At 43.3% G+C, this 15,900-nt stretch overlaps 1 protein-coding gene and 1 long non-coding RNA gene across 2 annotated transcripts; one reads left to right on the top strand and one right to left on the bottom strand.

The window, feature by feature from the left end:
• Window positions 1-522: 522 nt before the first annotated feature.
• prozb (protein Z, vitamin K-dependent plasma glycoprotein b) lies at window positions 523-14,281 on the bottom strand. The gene is made up of 8 exons (XM_049570491.1): window positions 13,847-14,281; window positions 13,197-13,357; window positions 13,090-13,114; window positions 11,790-11,951; window positions 11,585-11,716; window positions 11,437-11,501; window positions 11,219-11,357; window positions 523-1,374 (listed from the first exon to the last, which is right to left on the bottom strand). Exons 1-8 carry the CDS (start codon window positions 14,028-14,030, stop codon window positions 680-682), a joined length of 1,563 nt encoding a protein of 520 aa, XP_049426448.1. The 5' UTR covers window positions 14,031-14,281; the 3' UTR covers window positions 523-679.
• LOC125885076 (uncharacterized) lies at window positions 4,084-15,530 on the top strand. Its single transcript, XR_007448803.1, has 3 exons — window positions 4,084-4,769; window positions 14,593-14,916; window positions 15,443-15,530. It is a non-coding gene; the product is annotated as an uncharacterized LOC125885076 (long non-coding RNA).
• The last annotated feature ends 370 nt before the right edge of the window (window positions 15,531-15,900 follow it).

Raw genomic sequence — 15,900 nt, 5'->3', positions numbered from 1 at the left:
GATTCTGCCTCGATATTGGTCAGATTTCCTACATACGAACAACCCATGTGTGTCTGCCAGCGTGCCTCAGGCTGGGCAGTGGGGAGGACACAGGGTGATAATGTGTAAGACTTGGCATGACACAATAAAGCTGGAGGGTCAACTGTTACCTTCGGTGTGGCGTCCTCTCTCATATGGTGCAGCCTCCTGCCCCACTGAGCCAGGTTATGTCACTGTTGGTGCGGAGGCCGTAACACCGACTAATATTAATAAATTGACCAAAAAATATAAATAAAATGTCTGAAATATTTATAAAATTTTAATAACGTGTCCAACAAGTATTGATAAATAGTCGGGAAAAATATTTATAGAAAGTCCAACAAATATAAATTAAATGTCTGAAAAATGATGGGTGTGTCATTCAGTACAAATCTGTTCATGTTGATGTGCAAACACAAAAACTACATGAAAGTGTCGTCAAACGAGGACGGCAGGACTGACTCATGAGGCTGTGATGTCATCAGATGAGGACGGACGCTGAACTTTCTGATCATTTTCATTTTATTGAAGAAAAAAATGTTTACTAAAATAAGACAGGAAGAGCCACGTGACAGAAGGACAGATGGACACAGACACCAGCAGGTTTTGAGTGACTTTGAAACAGTTTGAAAGATGGCGGCCATGACAACGGCGGCGGCGGTCAGCGGATCTCAGGGTACTGGTTGACTTGTGGGGTCATGTGATCCTCAGCCTCCTCTAGCCTTGGTTTGATCCAGCCCAGGTAACGGGACACTTTGGTAAACACCAGACCGCTGCCACCACCGTCCTCACAGCCCGAGGACCATGACATCAGCAACCCCGTCAGAAACGCCGTCCCATGCTGGACTGTGGCAACCGGAGTCCCCGGCAACAGGCCGCCACAGCGGCTGACCTCTGACCTCAGCTGGTCTTCTGAGGACTTCTGAACCTTTGTCCTGTTGCTGTCGTAGTTTTCAGCTCCATCTGGCGTCCCCCGGGTGCCATTTTGTTTCCCTGCAGCTCCATTCGGGCTCCCCTGGGCTGGCTCGGCTCCATCGTGCCTCCTCATGCAGAACATTTTGTTGCTGAGCGGATGCGACACATTGAGCTGACGGCGGCACTCGTCCAGCGTCATGTAGACCAGCTCCTGAGTCCGACCGACGCCCCGCCCCCCAGCCACGCCCCTCGTCCCAGAATGCATCAGGATGTTTTCACAGAAGTCCTTGGTGGGCAGGCAGAGGTGGATGAGGGTGGAACTAAAGGGCAAGGGGCGGGTCAGCTCAAGGAGGGCGAGGTCGTTGTCGTGGTGACCTGCACGGAAACGTTCATGGATGTACAGCGCCTGCACGGGGATGACCACCATCTTGTTGTCGTCACCTAGGAGACGAGACGTTAATATCATCCAGCAGGCTTTTATTTTGAAGGATATGTTGGCCAAAAGTAAGTGGACAGCTGTTTGAGACAGTGATGTCATCAGTCTTTTAAGGATTATCCTCATGATTTAAGGACCAAATAAAACACCTTAATTTTTCCTTTAAAGAGAACATGAAACGCTAAACATAGTTATCATAATTTAAAGAGGGTCTCTCACCCTGAAAAGATAATTTTAGTTTAAACACCGAAAATGAAAGGAATCTCAAAATCCTGTCATTTAAGTTCAGCTGTTAAAACAAAGGGAGTTGCCATGTCTGTTGTGTCGCCGGACGTGACGTCACCGGAGTGGTTGTCAAGCTAGCGATCGCAGTGAAGTGAAGACAGTGGAACATTTCTGAACCGGGTTGAGCGCCACACTTTTTGACAATGGAGGAAGACGAACTGGAGAGGCCTGTTGAGTCTGTGACAAGCCCCATTGCCTACGATTATGAGCCTATAAGGCGTGGGAATCGAGCAGTGGTACGGGAGGAAGAAGTGATTGAGCCGGTGATTGAAGGCGTGTCAGCAACATTACGTGGTGTCAGTGTGGCTATTGTACGCTGATGCCCGCGATGCTTTTGCTGAGGGATGTCAGAGCTGAGACGCTGCAGCGCCCGTCACCAGCAGGTAAGTCAAGCTAGCTGTAACCGCGGTTAAGGTAGATGCGGAACATGTCTGAGAGGCCTGACGTAACAATATAATGCCACATGAATGCTTTCTATACGTAGTTTGTCTACATCGTGTTGTGCAGCACGTTATGAAACCAACGTTTGGGAAACCGCTGTCAAAACACCGCGACGCAGACAGTTTGATGTCCGACATTCAGACGGGTTCATCCTCAATAACGTTTGAGTGGGATGAGCAATACACAGTTGACGTATATTCTGGAATCTGAAAGGAATGATTCAATATTTTGTACTTTGTAGGTGATATAGAATAATACATAGAAGTGGATATGAAGCAAGGCTCAAGTTAACATAAATTACCAAATGGATTTCCACTCTCACACTCTAACAAGTGGACACATGTAAAAGAAAAAAGATGCCCTGTTATATCTTTCCTGACAACAAACAACTTGTTTATGATCTTAAAAAATTGAGACAAATCTAGCCAATACATTTCTTTTCCATCAGTCTCTTTAGGTTGACTGCCTACAGACAGTTTACCCTCTGGGCCAGGGGCCATTTGGGAAGGAAGAACTGGGTCCCGATTCCAGTCTGTGTGGCCTGGCCTTCCACAGATGTACAGTATGAGTGGTCATTGTTTATGACCTGGTTGGTAAGTATGTCATCTGTCAAAGTGCCTGTGCAAATGTACTGCTTATTGTCTCCCTCTTCTGTGTCCTGTTGAAATGGATTGGTCTGGGTGCCGACACTGCCTGTCACCTGCTCTATCTCCTCACTGATGTCAGCCTCTGGGAATTTGCTGCTGGACACCAGTTGCATGCATGCCTGCCTAACCTGTTAACACAAATGTACACTTTTTAGGTACGCAAATGATGTTATCAGCCTTAACATGAAAGACTTTGTACTTACATCCTGACTACTGATTTATTAAATAATCATATACCTAAACACTTTTTGTTGTGTTGTTATTCTTTTGATAACCATGCATAGAAAACTATCCAATGTATCCTCTGATTTGTTTCAGTGATGGTTGGGTGTAATTGGTTTTGGTTAAATGTCCATACCAGTTCTGGCTGTAGAGGCTTGTCAATCAATATAATTATTTGGTGTTTTATTATCATAAGATTAATGTGTGTAAACACTGGGGATGTTTGCTGTGCTTCTGAAGGACATTAAACAAAATTAACAAAATTATAATGTTAATATCACATTTCTTGTAGGAGCCTGGGTACAGAGTGTAGCAGCCAGAATCATATGTCATAATGTCACCAGTTCTTTTCCTCACTGACTTATCTTATTTTCTACAGTTCTACTAGTTATTATTCTTTTGTGACTATCAAAAGTATCAGTGTACAGTTATTTCTAATGTCCATGGAGAATCATGCACCTCACTACATTAGCAATGTCCTCCTGATTTGCACTAATGTACAATGTGTTTTTACTAGGTGCTGTAGTAGGTAATAGTTACTAGTACTAGTTTTTAGAGACGGACAGTATCTGTCATGAAGTGTCTGTTGTGTGTTACTGCAGTTCAGGACCAATACAAAGTTCCAGTGCTATTTGCATAAATATCTACAATGTATGTTCAGTAAAAGGTAAAAGCTAGACCAGAATGAAATGCTGAATAACTGCCAAATGCATCAATATATTATTAGGCCTGCCACCGCTACTGTTCTTGTTGACTTGTTATGGTAATGTTGGTCATGACTAAACATGAGCAGTAGCGAGCGGTTAGCGCTAACATCGACCCATCAAAAATGCTAATTTTGTTGTGAGCCAATTCCGGCCCGGTGGTAAACACAACATCAAGTGAGGCCTCAAGCGGGTTGCTGGACGGAGGGTCAACACTTTAGGTTGAAGAAGTAAATTATTGTGCCTTACGATGTGTCGTGATGGCTCCGACATATATGCACATGTATATTTATTTTTTAATTTGCCACCAGACGCGTGTGACGGCTTTCCGGCAGCCGAGCCATGTGCAGCAAAAGCTAGCTAGAAAAAACTTTAGTGCACGGCAAGAGATGGCAAGAGGAATAACCAGGATGACGGTGAGGAAGATAACGGGACTGGAGTTGATGTATGGGGATTTTATTACGTTTGGATTCCTGACTGACTGCTTTGGAAAGCGTGGAGTCACGGTAAGTGTTTCTTTAGTGGCCAATGGCGGTTTTAGGCGGGGGCCAGCAGGGGCCAGTGCCCCCGTAACTCCGAGTCCGGCCCCCCCTGTGGCCCCCCGCCGAGGAGTCGGAGGGGGAACGCGGAACTAAATCGTCTCAACAGGTTGCCGGTCGGAGCACTTAAAGAGGCGCACCCAGTGAATCATGCAGAATACACCACACAAGAAGGAAAAGGGCCTGAGTTTTCTAGTGTTTAGTGTTTCCCATACATTGACTAATTTGCCCTGCCACAGTCTCCAAAAACTGGCCAGATATAAAATGCCTCCGGTAAATGAACGTCACTCTGTAGCGCACCGGCTGGAGCTCCTACTGGGAATTCTTCGGCTACCCCCTCCCTCCCCCTCCCCCTCCCCGGCCTCACCACAGACGTCGCTCCCCTAGCGCTAATGTGAGCCTGAGTTGATAGAGCAGACCGCATTTCTAAGCGGAATATTGAGGAATACTGACATCCACTTCGTGAGCATTCTTGAAAACACCCAGAACACATCAGTAGAGAATTGTGTGGCTGTATTTAAGACAACTCTGAGCCTGCACAGCAACACACAGCACCATTGAGGTAAGCTCTGAAAACTTTTTCCTTTTCATTTGACTCATGCCTGTCACATCATGTTTATGTAGTGATGTGAAATACGATCCGGAGTTTTCATGGGTCTTTTATTTTGAAAATCAACTGGATACTCTCGTCTTTTCTGCGCCTGACTTCCTGTTTGACTCATTTGGTCTGTGCAAATTGACGCGCCGTCAGAAATAGACCCGGCGCGTAATTTTAGCGGAGCGGAGCGCCGAGCCGCTTCTAGGCCGCGGCTGGTGGAGCAGCTTCTTGAATGGCTGCTATTAGCTCCGGCACCCGCGCCTCGGCCGGATCGCGCACGCCACGGATCCAGTGGGTTGCTATAAATGGGCCTGTCCCAGAGGCATTCAACTACCTGAGGGCTTTTGAAATGCTCTGATTCAGGGTGCTGTACTTGCAAATCGAGAGGGAGGGAGGAAAGCAGTAATTTGTGCCTGTTTGTGTGTAATTTATTTGAATCTCACCTTTTGTTTTCCTTTCGTTTTGCGTATTTTGTATTGTTTTGCGTATCTGGAACTGTACTTGTGAGTGTGAGAATTTTAAAAGAATATTTTGTCTGCACATGATTTTAAATATTAAAATAGCCCTCCAGAGGCAGATCAGTACGTCAGTCATTTTTCTTTTGATTACTGAAATGTTTAACCACTAATACTTCGCCGTATTTTAAGTGTGACCCTTCACCATAACATACCACTAGTGTTTTTATCAGTGAAAATGGAACATTTTTCACACATAAAAAGCACAAAGATGTTGAAATCTAGGCATATTCTGCCATCATAACTTGGCTCTCAGAATTCACCAGATTGATGCCTTTAAATCAAATACAAAATTTTCTCCCGGGGGAGCATGCCCCCAGACCCCCTTACACATATATATATCTTATTGTTCAGACTTAGATATTTGACCGTACTTGTATGTGCCCCTGTATCAAAAGGACTGGCCCTAGCTTGGCCCCCCCATTGAAACTGGCCTAGAACCGCCACTGTTTAGCGGTGTGCATCAGCTGTGATGACCGCTGACTGCATGGTGTGGGATAACATGAGTTTTAGGTGAAAACTCTCAGGCCCGCATGTTTATATGGGTTGTGGTTCATTTCTAGTTTCGGACAGTAACTTTGGCACATGCACCATGCGGTGCTGCCGACCCTCTCCTGGCTGCCATCCTCGTCCGGAGCAGCTGCCTCCTCCTCCTCCTCCTCCGTAAAATGGTGACTTTCCTCCCTCCTCCTCTTCACTGGCTCAAAAGCATAGGCCACTGGGTTTGATGATAGATCAATGTATCTTTCAGCTTCGTCCTCTGACATCTTTTCACTCGGTAAATTTCCTGAACTACTGCCTCGTCTTCCTCCGTCTACAGACACAGTGTCGTGAAACCAACCAACCACTCCGATGACGTAGCAGTGACGTAAAATAAAGATGGCGCTGAGCACGGCCCAAAACGCACAGACATATATACATAGACATATATACATCGATGCCGCATTGACCATAGACATATATACATAGACGCTGCATTGACCATAGACATATATACATAGACGCTGCATTGACCATAGACATATATACATAGACGCCGCATTGACCATAGACATATATACATAGACGCCGCATTGACCATAGACATATATACATAGACGCCGCATTGACCATAGACATATATACATCGACGCCGCATTGACCATAGACATATATACATCGACGCCGCATTGACCATAGACATATATACATAGACGCTGCATTGACCATAGACATATATACATAGACGCCGCATTGACCATAGACATATATACATAGACGCGCGTGACCATAGACATATATACATAGACGCCGCATTGACCATAGACATATATACATAGACGCCGCATTGACCATAGACATATATACATAGACGCTGCATTGACCATAGACATATATACATAGACGCTGCATTGACCATACACATATATACATAGACGCTGCATTGACCATACACATATATACATAGACGCCGCATTGACCATAGACATATATACATAGACGCCGCATTGACCATAGACATATATACATAGACGCTGCATTGACCATACACATATATACATAGACGCTGCATTGACCATAGACATATATACATAGACGCTGCATTGACCATAGACATATATACATAGACGCTGCATTGACCATACACATATATACATAGACGCTGCATTGACCATACACATATATACATAGACGCCGCATTGACCATAGACATATATACATAGACGCCGCATTGACCATAGACATATATACATAGACGCTGCATTGACCATACACATATATACATAGACGCTGCATTGACCATAGACATATATACATCGACGCCGCATTGACCATAGACATATATACATAGACGCCGCATTGACCATAGACATATATACATAGACGCTGCATTGACCATAGACATATATACATAGACGCTGCATTGACCATAGACATATATACATAGACGCCGCATTGACCATAGACATATATACATAGACGCCGCATTGACCATAGACATATATACATAGACGCATTGACCATAGACATATATACATAGAAGCATTGACCATAGACATATATACATAGACGCTGCATTGACCATACACATATATACATAGACGTCGCATTGACCATAGACATATATACATAGACGCCGCATTGACCATAGACATATATACATAGACGCTGCATTGACCATACACATATATACATAGACGCCGCATTGACCATAGACATATATACATAGACGCTGCATTGACCATACACATATATACATAGACGCTGCATTGACCATACACATATATACATAGACGCTGCATTGACCATAGACATATATACATAGACGCTGCATTGACCATAGACATATATACATAGACGCTGCATTGACCATACACATATATACATAGACGCTGCATTGACCATACACATATATACATAGACGCCGCATTGACCATACACATATATACATAGACGCCGCATTGACCATAGACATATATACATAGACGCCGCATTGACCATAGACATATATACATAGACGCTGCATTGACCATAGACATATATACATAGACGCTGCATTGACCATAGACATATATACATAGACGCCGCATTGACCATAGACATATATACATAGACGCCGCATTGACCATAGACATATATACATAGACGCTGCATTGACCATAGACATATATACATAGACGCTGCATTGACCATACACATATATACATAGACGCCGCATTGACCATAGACATATATACATAGACGCTGCATTGACCATAGACATATATACATGCGCATTGACATTGACCATAGACATGCCTATTGGAGCCAGCGTCCTCACCGGACATATATCTTGGATGGGTCTCGCTTTGACCATCCACAGTGCATTCACTGCATTGAGGAAGGATCTGTATGCACAAGTAAAATAGAATAACTCACTGAATTTTCAACTGATTTTCACGCGGTTTGGTTTGTTACAAATGGCACACATGTAGTTATGATACAGGATGCTTTGACCATAGACATATATACAATGCGGGATTTCATGCTTTAATACTTTCTGCAGATAGCAACAGCATGTTATTTAGGTCACAACACAGTTATTTTATTCACCTCAACCCCAGAGTGGGATGGATATATATATATATATATATATATATATATAGTATTTATATACTGTATAAACATACTGTATAAACACCATATACACAATACAAAACACAGTACAGCATATTATGTATAGCATAATATGTAGATCTGAGGTTTGCTCAAACTGTCAGCTCCTTTAAATTAGGGCTAAAAACACTGAAGCTTACTCTTAGATTAAATACTTACCTGCTGTATTCTACTGCCCGTACTTTTTAACTACACACTGCTGATTTATGCCTTTTATTATTCTACTTCTTTTCTTATCCTGACTGTTCAATGTATTGAGCCTGTTTTTATGTTACTGTATATATATATATATATATATATCATATATATATATATATATATATATATATATATCAATAGACTGTTTTATTGTTTTAAATTGTGTCTTGTATGCTTTTAGATGTCTCTGTAAAGCACTTTGAATTACCTTGTGTTGAATTGTGCTATACAAATAAACTTACCTTGCCTGCGCACCTTTGTGCACATATTCACTTTTCCACCAGCTGTGCTGCAAATATCCCCTGCTGCTCATCCTTCTGTATCTTTTTTAAATTATCTTGACCACAGTCCCATTTTCATAGTTATAATTTTAAATTGTGTCTTGTTGCTTTTAATGTCTCTGTAAAGCACTTTGAATTACCTTGTGTTGAATTGTGCTATACAAATAAACTTGCCTTGCCTAGCGCACCTTTGTGCACATATTCACTTTTCCACCAGCTGTGCTGCAAATATCCCCTGCTGCTCATCCTTCTGTATCTTTTTTCAAATTATCTTGACCACAGTCCCATTTTCATAGTTATAATACCAAATCAATTTCAGTGTTTATGTAAATGCTGAAAATGTTTTACTACTTTTGAGGATCACAGCAGTCAGTGTAATAAGAATAACTTTACTAATCCCGAAAAGAAAATTTCAAAGAAGTCTGTAAGATCATCTATTTAACAAAGAATTATTAAGTCTGATGGCTGTTAAACTCAATCAACAATAGAGCTTTTTCTTTATTAAAATATATTAATAAATTTATTAATATGCTATACTATGTTTTGTATTGTGTATATTGTGTTTATACAGTGTATATATATGTGTGTGTATATATCTATATTTATCTATATAGGCTATACATATATATATATATATATATCCATCCCACTCTGGGGTTGAGGTGAATAAAATAACTGTGTTGTGACCTAAATAACATGCTGTTGCTATCTGTAGGAAGTATTAAAGCATGAAATCCCGCATTTTTAATGTACGAAAGCATCCTGTATCATAACTACATGTGTGCCGTTTGTAACAAACCAAACTGCGTGAAAATCAGTTGAAAATTCAGTGAGTTATTCTATTTTACTTGTGCATACAGCTCCTTCCTCAATAGAAGTGAATGCACTGTGGAGGCGAAGCGAGACCCATCCAAGATGGCGGCCGGTGAGGACGCGCTCAGGCAGTCGATGCAGCGTCTATGTATATATGTGTATGCCAAAACGTATCGTAAATTAGGGTGACCATATTTTGATTTCCAAAAAAGAGGACACTCGACCGGCCACGACATAGCCTACTTAAATGATACTCGCACTTTACTCAAAGATGCCTTATAATTTGAATATATTTAAAATTTATATGTATGGATAGAAAATTCAGTTATATTACAAAATAATATCTCTCAAAGACAGAAATTCAGATAGGCCCTTATACGGGACACATACACACACTAGAGTGTGGTGATCCGAGCCCGATGGTACCCGAGGTATCCGGGTTTGGTCAAAAATGTAGCTATAAATTGTATTCAGGCTCGGGTCGGATTCGGTCAGCTTTCAGTGAAAATGTAGTGTAAAAATAAATAAAATCCTATTGTCTGTCCTGTTTATTGTGTGGGCACTGTTATTTACGTGACAACACCTGAACATAACACACACAGACACACACTGGCTGTTTGTTTCTACCTCTCTCCTCGCTGGAAGTCTCGGACCTCCAGCCGCCCGCCTCCGCCTTGATTAAACGCTGAAAATAAAATAAAAGAGGGAGACAGGTTTTTCCTATTTTATCTTATTTTGTTTTATTTCTCCCTCTCCTCTCGCTGGAAGCGTCGGACCTCCCGCCTCCTGCTCCCGTCTCAAACACGAAGGTCTCCCTCTCCGCTGAGCACGCCCGGCCTGTTAAATAGCCTGTAACCACTGTGTGACACAAACTCAGTGCTTTGGTCATTAAATAATGTCGGGCTCGGTTCGGGTTCGGACAGAAATATGCAGCCCATGCCGCACTCTAACACACACACACACAAACACACGGAAAACCGGACATTATCATCAGTTTATAAAAGACCCCCCGGACGCCCCAGACGCCCCGGACGGGACGTGAAAAGTGGACATGTCCGGGCAAAAGAGGACGTTTGGTCAGCCTATCGTAAATGCATTTAAAAAGTGGATTTTCTCTAAAATAGGCTGACCTTTCCGACTTTTTCTTTCGTCAGTATGTCTTAATAATGCACACATCTCCTATGCTGGTGTCTGTTCCGTTGTTTCATGTCCTCTTTAAGTGTGAATTGGTTTAACCCTTTAGGAACCCCTTAACCTGCAGATAATCCATTAAATCTGAACAATGCCCCTCAAAGTTTTGCAGTCTGAAAATGTTTAAGTGAATGGTAAAGTTATTTCCCTTAAGTTAAGGGACGTTACACTTTATGTGTCTGAAATCTACACCTCTTAAACCCCGACTAAGAATCCCTTAACTCTCACCTGTCCACATAATTTTGGCCTGGTATTACAGCAGTGAAACAGTGCTCGGTACCGGCGACCACGGCGAAGTTGGAGGGTTGGAGGTTGGACGCCGAGTCCTGGACGAGGCAGCGGGCGGCGGTCAGGACAGAGCGTCGACCAAGCACCACACCGTCACAAAGCTCCGCTCCTCTGCTGTCCAGCAGGGACACCTGGAGGAGCAAAACAACCACATGATGAAGAGTAACCAATGAACTGACAGCTGGCTGTGACTGGCTGAGACGGTTGTACCTGCCAGGGCCACGCCGACGCAGACGTGTTGACCTGGTCAGGAAGTTGCCCACAGGGAAATGTGACTGCGGACACAAAGACGAGGTTAGTTCACCCGTTACAGCTGCTCAGGAAATGTTTGAGGCTTATGGCGGCGGTGGTGTCAGACCCTCAGGAAGGCAGCTCCGCCCATCCATCTGCAGTTTGAATCCCGGCATGCAGGAGCAGGTGAAGGAGTAGTAGGATGCCGTGCACAGCTGGTGACACGCCGTTGGGCCGTCGGTCGGACACTCTGCGAACTCTGAGACACACGGCAATGAGACATGTATATTGAAGGAGGCGGAGCTAACTGTCATTGTGGGCGTGGTCCAAACCTCTGAACTGTGGCGCTACGGGCGGCTGTCCTCCGTCTCCCAGAACTTCCAGTTCACAGACGGGGCCGTAGTGGGAGGCGGGGCAGGAGCAGTTGAACCCGCCCACTCTGTCGGTGCAGTTTCCTCCATGGAGGCAGGGGTCGGGATCGCACTGATCGCCATCTGATCACAGATCAATCACACTGATCACCATCTGATCACAGATCAATCACACTGATCGCCATCTGATCACAGATCAGTCACACTGATCGCCATTTGATCACAGATCAATCACACCGATCGCCATCTGGTCACAGATCAATCATACCGATCGCCATCTGGTCACAGATCAATCATACTGATCACCATCTGATCACAGATCAATCACGCTGATCCCATCTTATCACAGATCAATCACACTGATCACCATCTGATCACAGATCAATCACACTGATCGCCATCTGATCAAAGATCAGTCACACTGATCGCCATTTGATCACAGATCAATCACACCGATCGCCATCTGGTCACAGATCAATCATACCGATCGCCATCTGGTCACAGATCAATCATACTGATCACCATCTGATCACAGATCAATCACGCTGATCCCATCTTATCACAGATCAATCACACTGATCACCATCTGATCACAGATCAATCACACTGATCGCCATCTGATCACAGATCAATCACACTGACCGCATCTGATCACAGATCAATCACACCGATCGCCATCTGATCACAGATCAATCGCACTGATCGCCATCTGATCACAGATCAATCACACCGATCGCCATCTGATCACAGATCAATCGCACTGATCGCCATCTGATCACAGATCAATCGCACCGATCAGATTTAACTCAGCGTCAGACACAGTTAAAAATCATTGATAAAGTTTTCATTGTGTTTTAATGACGGAGGATTTTGGCCACATTAAAAATATTAGCGTTGATTTTAAGAATGACGTCACAATATTCCGAGAGTAATTAATTTAGAGGAAATAAAGTCGTAACATTTACGAGGAAAAGTTGTAAATTCATGAGATTAAACTTGTGATACATTTTATACGTTTAATTTAAAAAAAATTTTGTAAATTCCGATTTTTATGTCTCACGAATTTATGAGTTTAATATCATAATATTCCAACTCTTCTGTCTCATAGATTCCTATGAAGTCAGTCTCATAAAGTTTAATATCATGACTTTATTGTAGCATTTCAGTTTTCGGGCTGGCTATAGTTGTTAGAGTCCACAGATATCGATAAATAGTCAATAACAAATAGTATCGTCAGTGTCCAGGTATCGTAAAAACTCACCGACGTAAACGGTCCAGAATTCCATCTACAGAGAAACAAACCAGTTAGAACCAGTTTACAGACACTTGCTGTGTGTGACACGTGTTTTTGTCAGCTGAGAGTCGTACCGTCTTCTTGGTGTCCTCGAAGTACTCACGTGCTTCTTCCCAGCTGCACATCTCCTCGTAACACTCGCGCTCCAGGTTCCCCTGCAGGATCTCCTCCACTAGAAACAGGTTGGCCCGTCTGGACCGCAGGAACACATCCTGCCTCCGAGGCAGCTGAAACACTTTGAACAGATTTTAATTCACAGTATAATTAATATACCATCATTATGATGCAGTTGAACAGAAATACTCATGACATCATCATTTTAAGTATAAGAAAGAAAGTTACATTTGTTTGTACTTTTTATATAAAAGTTTATATAACAATCCACTTTTTACATATTTATTTATACATTTAATATCGATCAATAATCTTATTGTAATTCACAGTATACTGATAGTTAAAATAAAATCAGACTGAGTCAGTGCTCATCACAACTGTCTTTTTTGATATAAGTTAAAACATGCTAACTACACGTTACGACACAGAAACCAAAAAACCTCTGCCGTGTTTTTGGAGTACGTATGGACTCCGTACATTTCCAGTTTGAGCTGGAACTTTAATGTGATTCGTTTGGTTTAACGTCAAACTGAAGACTTTAAATCTTTATTTAACGGACAAACTGCAATCTGAGGAAAGGGCCCCAGAGATCAGAGGTCAGAGGTCTTACCTTGTCCTTGGATGAGAACCTGAAGGAAACAAGCGAAGACGTAGAGACACAGAAGAGACGCTGGACAATGAGCCGACATGATGCTGGCCGCCATGACACTGACTCCGCTACGCACGCACACACACACACACACACACACACACACACACACACAGCGATGAGTCACGGCTGCTTCATGAAACATCTGTGACCTGAAATCCTGAATCTGTCGTTCAAGAGTCAGAAACACTGAAAATAAAAATATCCAGACGTCACTTATTATAAATCTGACCAAACGTCACTGCGTTCACAGACGACTCCTCTCTATGTTTATCTGTAAATGAATGTGATGAAAGTTGTGAGTTACTGTCGGATCAGTTTCTCTAAAGAGTTAACAGAGTAAACGCCGTGTCCCCACTGTGGACTCTGACCTCTCCTCAGAGAAACCTCACAAAACAAGCAGCACAGCCGAGGTTTGTTTATTTGAGACAAACAAGAGATTAATCATTTCACATGATCCAGGACATAACACGGAGATGGACAGGTGGAGGTGGTCACTGTATTTTTAAAAATATCTCCAGACCGACACATTTAAATCTTTATTTTCTGTCTCCACTTCCAAAAGTGACGTCTTCAAACAGCTTCTACTGATCAGTCTGATTGATTCATTATCAGAGCAGCTGCTGAGTCATTGTCTGACTCATCAATAACTTTGATATTGTTTTAATTACTTAACTATATTTTTTTTTTGTCGAAACCCGTGTCAGCATGGGTTTCCTCCAGGTGCTCCGACATGTTCTTCCCGTGTCAGCGTGGGTTTCCTCCAGGTGCTCTGACATGTTCTCCCTGTGTCAGCGTGGGTTTCCTCCAGGTGCTCTGACATGTTCTCCCCGTGTCAGCGTGGGTTTCCTCCAGGTGCTCTGACATGTTCTCCCTGTGTCAGCGTGGGTTTCCTCCAGGTGCTCTGACATGTTCTCCCTGTGTCAGCGTGGGTTTCCTCCAGGTGCTCTGACATGTTCTCCCCGTGTCAGCGTGGGTTTCCTCCAGGTGCTCTGACATGTTCTCCCTGTGTCAGCGTGGGTTTCCTCCAGGTGCTCTGACATGTTCTTCCCGTGTCAGCGTGGGTTTCCTCCAGGTGCTCTGACATGTTCTCCCGGTGTCAGCGTGGGTTTCCTCCAGGTGCTCTGACATGTTCTCCCCGTGTCAGCGTGGGTTTCCTCCAGGTGCTCTGACATGTTCTCCCCGTGTCAGCGTGGGTTTCCTCCAGGTGCTCTGACATGTTCTCCCCGTGTCAGCGTGGGTTTCCTCCAGGTGCTCTGACATGTTCTCCCCGTGTCAGCGTGGGTTTCCTCCAGGTGCTCTGACATGTTCTCCCCGTGTCAGCGTGGGTTTCCTCCAGGTGCTCTGACATGTTCTCCCTGTGTCAGCGTGGGTTTCCTCCAGGTGCTCAGACATCTTCACCCTGTCAGCGTGGGTTTCCTCCAGGTGCTCTGACATGTTCTCCCCGTGTCAGCGTGGGTTTCCTCCAGGTGCTCTGACATGTTCTCCCCGTGTCAGCGTGGGTTTCCTCCAGGTGCTCTGACATGTTCTCCCCGTGTCAGCGTGGGTTTCCTCCAGGTGCTCTGACATGTTCTCCCCGTGTCAGCGTGGGTTTCCTCCAGGTGCTCCAGCTTCCTCCCACAGTCCAAAGACATGCAGGTTAATTGGTGACTCTAAATTGTCCGTAGGTGTGAATGTGAGTTTGAATGTCTGTCTCTATGTGTGAGAAAAATTAATGAATGAATGTATTTTTATTGTTTTACTTTCGTGCACTTTGTGACCTTGTTTATTATTTTTATCATTATCATTATCATTATTATTATTATTATTATTATTATTGTTATTATTATTGTTATTTTATTTCCAATAAACTCTGATGTTTAGGCTCAAATTTGAAAGTATGAATAAAAATATAAAATGTAAAAACTATAAATAACTGAACAGATTTAAGGTGAAAGGAAGCATTTATGTTTTCAATATAAATCTCTGCATTTTTACGACTGATAAAATGCTTTAAGTTTCAATGAAGAAACTGA

Source organism: Epinephelus fuscoguttatus, linkage group LG24 (assembly GCF_011397635.1).
Source record: "Epinephelus fuscoguttatus linkage group LG24, E.fuscoguttatus.final_Chr_v1".
In the NCBI taxonomy this organism is placed as follows: domain Eukaryota; kingdom Metazoa; phylum Chordata; class Actinopteri; order Perciformes; family Serranidae; genus Epinephelus; species Epinephelus fuscoguttatus.
This window is presented reverse-complemented; position numbering and strand designations above follow the sequence as displayed.